The sequence below is a fragment of the Cryptotermes secundus genome, unplaced genomic scaffold (assembly GCF_002891405.2).
Source record: "Cryptotermes secundus unplaced genomic scaffold, Csec_1.0 scaffold1788, whole genome shotgun sequence".
In the NCBI taxonomy this organism is placed as follows: Eukaryota; Metazoa; Arthropoda; class Insecta; order Blattodea; family Kalotermitidae; genus Cryptotermes; species Cryptotermes secundus.
Genome location: NW_019721786.1, coordinates 11,086 through 17,970, shown reverse-complemented (window position 1 = coordinate 17,970; position 6,885 = coordinate 11,086). Strand labels below are relative to the sequence as shown.

Genomic DNA, 6,885 nt, shown 5'->3' with positions numbered 1-6,885 from the left:
GTGAGTAAGTTAGTTAGTTGGTTAATTATTCAGTCAGTCAATCAGTTGAATAGTTAAAACATTGCCTAAAATAATTATTTTAATTACTGACTGCTAACGTTGGTTGAGGCACTATGCTACAACCTGGAAGGTCGCGGGTTCAAGTCCCGATGAGGACATTGGAATTTTGTTTTCAATTGACCTAATCCTTCCAGCTGCACTATGGCCCTGGGGTCAACTCAGCCGGCGCGTAAGGCTGACAACCTTACCACCATCTATGAGCCGATTGTCTAGAAAATGTGGAAACCTCAACATCTCACAACCCTATGGACCTCCACGGCCCGTTACAGGGATATTTTTACTTTACTTTTACTTTACTAATGGCGATAAATTCTAAATTATGAAGTAAATGCAGAAATCAAAATAACAACTCACTCTTAGAATAGCTCATGTAACTTAAAGAGATATTTAAAACACAAAACCAGACATTAGATATTAAGCACAATTTCGTTGAATAACTTTAAATGGTTTCTTATAAAGCGAAAAATTAGAATTCTGTGTAAGGTGGATTTTAAAGAGTTAAACGTTGAACTGAATATTCATATAACAGTAATATATGTAAAGTGTGGTCACGTGCTCTATCAAAGTGTCCAATAAATCAAATCAGTCCATAACCCGTCTATAGTTACAATACACACACGTGACAATATTATACATATCTTATGCAGCTGAAATAGGATGGTTTAATAACCAAGAACTGTAACAGGAAAACTGAAAGTTTTGACGTATTATTTCTCAAACACGCAGAGGATAATTGCATATAACAAGAACAGTGGGCCAGCAATTGGCTCAAGCGGTAACGCCTCTGACTTCTGTTCGGGACGAACTCGGTTCGAATATTGGTCGGGGCACTGACGATCCTGAATGAGACTGTTCGTTGTTCTTCTCTCCCCCCCCCAGGCATGTGTCAGTTCAAATTAAAACACCACCGCTTCCTTCCACCGCTTCCTTCCACTGCTTCCTTCCACCGCTTCTCTAATTTACTGTTCATGTAATGGTTCGACATTACGTTGTGTTAGTTACTGACATGGTCATTAAATAAGTTATAAACAAACAAATAAATAAGAACGGGAAAGGTTAGGCCGTCCTCACAACAATATTTAATTAAATAAACCAAGGTGACTCTTAACAATTTGTTTATTTCAGTGGTTATTAAATGTTTCGATCCTCACAGGACCATCATCAGATAGTTCTATAAATACGTCTGTAGTTAACTCGTATATATGCCATAAAGTTAAAATTAACGTATATTAAAATTTTACCATTAAAAGCTGTGTTTTGTAACACTACGAAACTTGTTTTGTTACGTAGAACATGTCCACGTTGAACAGTATGACGCCCGAGGGTGCGCTATTATATATAAATTCGAGTATATATAAAGATTAGTTCCGTATTCCTAGTTCTTCCGTATGACTTCTAGGTTGTCACCGCGTATGCATTATTACTAAGCAGTGTCGTGTGTCTTCACTATGTGGGCATTTTTTGTTTCGTCTGTTCAAGTACCCTGTGGACAAAGTGAAGTCCCAGAGGAACATATCGCCTCCATCTTCAGGGTCGGAGATCGCAGGTTGCTACCAGCTGCACCTTATCTTCAGCTTCGCTTATTCTACTCTGAAGATGGAGACCAAATGTTCCTTTGAAACTTCGGTTGACTTTCAACGGACTACACTGCTTTATATTCCAGAAGGCAAGCCTTATAATCAGGACAGCGCCATAGCTCAAGCGATTAGTCGCTGGATTCCACCGCGGCGACCCAGGTTCAAACCCAGGTCTGGTCAAGTGGGATTTGTGGTGGACAAAGTGGCGCTGGGGCAGGTTTTTTTTTCTCCCAGTATTTCAGTTTCCCCTGCCAACCTTCATTCCACCAAATTGCTCCATCATCATAATCACCCGGGGCAGGTACAATAGGCCAATCAGTGGCAGCCGTGCTGAGTGGACCCAACTGGACTCCACCCCCTACTATGTGAAATTTTTAAAAAGCCTCATAATCACCGATGTGAAAACCTCAGATCATAGAAGAATAATCTACTGTGTAGGCCTGTAAGATATTTTGCATATGCATATTGGAAAAAGCAACAAAAACCTTAGGGGATACAAACTGCTGTACAGAAGAAGAGATGAGAAGACAGAGAACGGTATTTTTAATGGAGAATAAGGGCCGGTTAGGAACATTAAACAAGTGAGATAAAGATTATATTATTTTTCACAAAAAAAGGACGACACAGTTTAAGTGACTGTCGAGACTTGGTGCTCTGTGCTACAGCTGATATCAGGGCTGCCCCTAGGAAACGCGTCATGATTGAGTAGCTGCCTCACTCACTCCTTTACCTCCTTTACCCTGCGTTTAAGCTATTACAGACATCCACTACCGAGTCTCGTCTCATGCATCACTCACGTCACTTTCGATCTTGGCGACCTTCGTTCTTTTTTTTTTCTATTCATGAGTTGTTCTATTAGTCTTGAAAACCAGCTTTGGCCCATAGAAGGCATTTTATTCGCCAGCTAAATAATTCCACCACCTTGCATTGATATTTATTTGTTCTTTTTTTCTTCTTTAAAGATAAAGCGAAATTGCTAAAACAGACATTCTTTTTTTTTTGTATCGTGTGTTGCAATGACGTTATTTTAAGTGAATCATTTATTGTTCAGAAAAAAGAAAGGCTATCAAATTGTCACTTTACGTGTTCCTTCTATGCTTACATCCATTTGACTATAAGCTTAATAAGAGGGCGGATTCTCGCGCGTTCTGTACTCATAGCACTGCGTCAGTTTTAAATTTATATTAGCGAGTTACTTCTAGCAGATCTACGTAAATATGTATAAAATGTTGCTTTTATGATTTCGGTGAAAGAATATTAAGTTTTCTACTAAATTTGGATAAGAATTTCAGAAAATAATTTATTTTATTCCTTTAATTTATTTTTTAAGTTGTTTTTATCTTTCGCTATATTTTCATCGATCTAGTCTCTCTCTCTCTCACCTTCTTTCTTTTTTATTTCTTTCTCTTTTCATTTCCTCTCCTCTTCATCTTCCTGCTCACTTGTGTAGAATAATATGTACATGGTGATTCTGGCTATATGGCCACAAAATTGAATCCAAAAATTATGTAAAACCAAAAGAACAAACTCCGTGGCCTGTTGTCCTCAAGTGAACTGAGGAATAGCTCTACTGTTTTAACCTCGGCAACAAATGGAGGCGAGTGATCAGTTTCGCGCCCCTGTCGCTTTATCTCAGATAATCATTGTGTAGGAGGCTGGGTGGACTCCAGGCCTGTGTATACTTTACGGAGAAATTTTTTTGCATCTACTGAGACTCGAACGACGATTCCTCGGTCGTCTAGCCGCTACCCTTGTGGCTATACTAACTGAAGTCTTCATGCCCTATTTCACTTAATAACACTGCCGAAAACATTCTGAATTGTAATTACAAAGTAAGCTGGCGCACCCATAAACGTAAAGCTTTAAATTGTATTTGAGAGGTTTAAATTAAACTTGGCATGTACTGTCTTCGCTCGTTTGGAAACCGGGATCGTGGGTTCGAATCCCACTCAAGGCATGGATGTTTAGTTTGTGTGTGTGCGTTTTTCTGTGTTTGTGTATAGGTAGAGGCCTTGCGACGAGCTGATCACCCGCCCAAGGAGTCCTACCGAATGTGTAAGATCTAGAAAAACCGAAGTGAACGGAGAAGNAGGACTCCTTGGGCGGGTGATCAGCTCGTCGCAAGGTCTCTACCTATACACAAACATAGAAAAACGCACACACACAAACTAAACATCCATGCCCTGAGTGGGATTCGAACCCATGATTCCGGTTTCCAAGCGAGCGAAGACAGTACATGCCTTAGATCGCTCGGCTACCGTGACCGGCTTCCAGCTATTTACTTGATTTATTATCGTCCATCCAACAACATTGAACCTCCGCTATCGAAAGAAAAGACGATAGGCCTAAACAAACTGCAAACAAACAAACCAACTGACTTTCACTCTCACATCTGAAGGAAATAAGAAACAGTAAATGCTACAAAACGGGTAACCGTCTTTTTACACTGAACATAATTAGAAAATATTTATTACAGTGGATTCACCATTCTTCGTGCAGTTTTTGCTCCCATTTGAAGTTAAGTTCATGACAAAGGCAAGTTTAACTTCTGTCTTTCTGTTTACAGCAAATACCTGCACACATGTAGAAGATCTAAATGTTGTGTTACGTGTCTCAACATACACGTTAGTAAGAAAGTTGTTCCAGTAATTATCCACAGTACGAGAAACAATGTAGGCCTATTCGAAATCTACAGACTGCATGGTACAAGATATGCCTTCAAAAGTTGATACTTAGCTGATCAAGATCTTGGTCTTAGGAATCCAAAGATACCTCACTGTTCTCAAAAAAAAAGTTCGTCGTTTCTCTGTCTTGAGCCATTTGAATCTAATAACATTTTCGTGTATTTCTGTTAGATAAATATTAACGTCTCTATTATTCGTTCAACTACACACAAGTCCTTATTCACAAGCTCATACTCGGCTATTTACTCAAAATTTCCCCGTGTATTAAGAGACGTGGAGGTTCATTACCGTATTCATGGCTCAGGGTTGTATAGGGAAGTACTCGGTTCGGATATCTGCCGGAGTAAAGCATAATCTGACTGAAGATTTTCTCAGTCTGTTGACGAATGTCAGACTAGAGCATCAAGTAGGCCGCTCCCACCTCCTTCCAAATCCGTATCTCATCACTACTCATGACTATTTTACAAAGAATATTCAGAATTGTGTAAAATCTAATTTATGCAGCTGAAACTGCATCAGTAATAATCTTAGGCATCAATCTGTTATCAATTTTCCTTTGATGAGGAGACAAATACACGGCTAGTCTTGCGTCTAGGTCATAAACGATAACGCGTATTTCATAACCGACTAACTTCATAGAGCTGAACCCTTCTTGAGAAGCAGCCAGTTGTGCAGCTACTCAAGAATTTCTCAGCGGTTTATGGAAGCCGAAACTTTATTACCGTGTTCATAAGAGCCCTCCACTGGTCCCATTCCTGAGCCAGATAGATCTAGTCCATACCACCCCATTCTATCTCTCTATCATCCACTTTAATATTATCAACCCACCTACGTGTTGGTCTTCTTAGTTGTCTCTTTCCTTCTGGTTTACCCACCAATATCCTATATGCATTCATCATCTCCCCAATCGTGCTACATGCACCGCCCTTCTCATCCTCCTTGACTTGATCACTCTAATTATATCTGTCAAAGAGTACAAGTTATGAAGCTCCTCATTGTGCAGTTTTCTCCAACCTCCTGTCATTTCATCTCTCTTCGGTCCAAATATTCACCTCAGCACCCTGTTCTCAAACACCCTCAGTTTCATAAAGAAATGCAATTTGGCATTCCTTCTTTTGTGTTTTACTTTACGAAGTTTTCGGTATTTAGACTTCATAGCGTCGGATGGTAGCATGATATATGAATTGGGATGGGTTTTGTCATGGATGGTAGTGGTATAATCGAGATACTTTCTCGAGATACGTCTGGAGGGACTGTGGATAACCATGAAAAACCTCAGTCAGGATAACCGGTGTTTCGGCCGAGATTCGAATAGAGCACCTCCTGAATTTGAGTCAAGAGTATTACCACTATGCCAGCTCATTCCTAACATTCTACCCGGCAACTGCATTTTCCTGTAGATTTACACCGGAACATTTGATTCTGTTGCAGCCTAGGTAAAGGATCTGCTGTGAGTTCAGAAGAAGTTAATATCTGTCTCTCTATGGCTCTACAGCCTTTGGTTGGACCTTGGCCGCTTTTTTTTCAGTTTCTTGATCTTTTTTACACAGTCGGTAGGACTCCTTGGACGAGGGATCAGCCCGTCTCAAAACCGCTACCTACACACAGAATAAAAGCATACGGACATCCATCCATTGAGTGGGATTCGAACTAACGATCCCAGTATTTGAGCGCGTGACGACAGTTCATGGCGGCCACTGTGATAGGCAGAAGTCAACATACATCTGTTAATTTAATTCATGGGAATGAAGCCTTACCTCGTGAAAACATCGGGGTAGTGTGTACGAGCAAACGCCTTCTCCAATTCCTCTAATTGGAAACTGGTGAAAGTAGTGCGGTAGCGCCTTTGTTTCCTCTTGGGCGCGAAGTCATCCAGTTCTCCCTCACTGTTATTTTCCGAAGCATTACTGCTTCCGACTGGATCGAGGGCAGAGCCGGACCCCGTACTTCCGGGCTCCATAATTAGAGCTGTTTTACCACCCGGACCATTTTCATCCCCACACTCCCCCATCAGCACTGACGGAGGTGAATCAACTGCCGACAGTTCCTCTTCTCCCTTTTCAGTTTCTTCGGACACACCCATTACAATTGCCGTACCAGAACTCGAACTACAGACGCGGCCAATACCGTTACTCAGAGAGTCTTGAGGTTGCACTGATACACTAGTTGCGAAGTCTTGTTCTTGAACTGCTGGTGCAGGTGAAGAGTCACTCGATTCAACTCCGGTGATATTGGAAGAGAAGTCTGCAAAGATAACAGAAGAGCTGGTTACTGTTAACTGCTTGAACAAGCGATATGAATGAATTGTTGGCAGGAAGGACTTTCCCTACATGAAACTTAATGGGAACGGATGCAATTAACACAGCAGGCCTTTTATAATGAAAAAGGCAATAGGTACATAATGACCGAATTTTGGTGAAGATTAAGGTTAACTTTGAAGACACGCCATAGCTCAAGCGGTTAGTCGCTGGTTTCCCACCGCGGCGGCCAGGGTTCGATTCCGAGTCTGGTCAAGTGGGATTTATGGTGGTCAAAGTGGCGCTGGGGCAGGTTTTCTCCGATTA

The 6,885-nt window shown here is 41.1% G+C and overlaps 1 protein-coding gene across 1 annotated transcript in view; it reads right to left on the bottom strand.

The window, feature by feature from the left end:
* Positions 1–6,565, bottom strand: part of LOC111875810 (homeobox protein aristaless) — a gene marked incomplete at its 5' end in the record, with an annotated part of 66,825 nt that extends 60,260 nt beyond the window's left edge. The window contains one exon of the mRNA XM_023872353.2: positions 6,079–6,565. Within this exon, the coding sequence (XP_023728121.1) occupies positions 6,079–6,565 (487 nt within the window). The remainder of the gene's footprint in view (positions 1–6,078) is intronic.
* Positions 6,566–6,885: the final 320 nt, after the last annotated feature.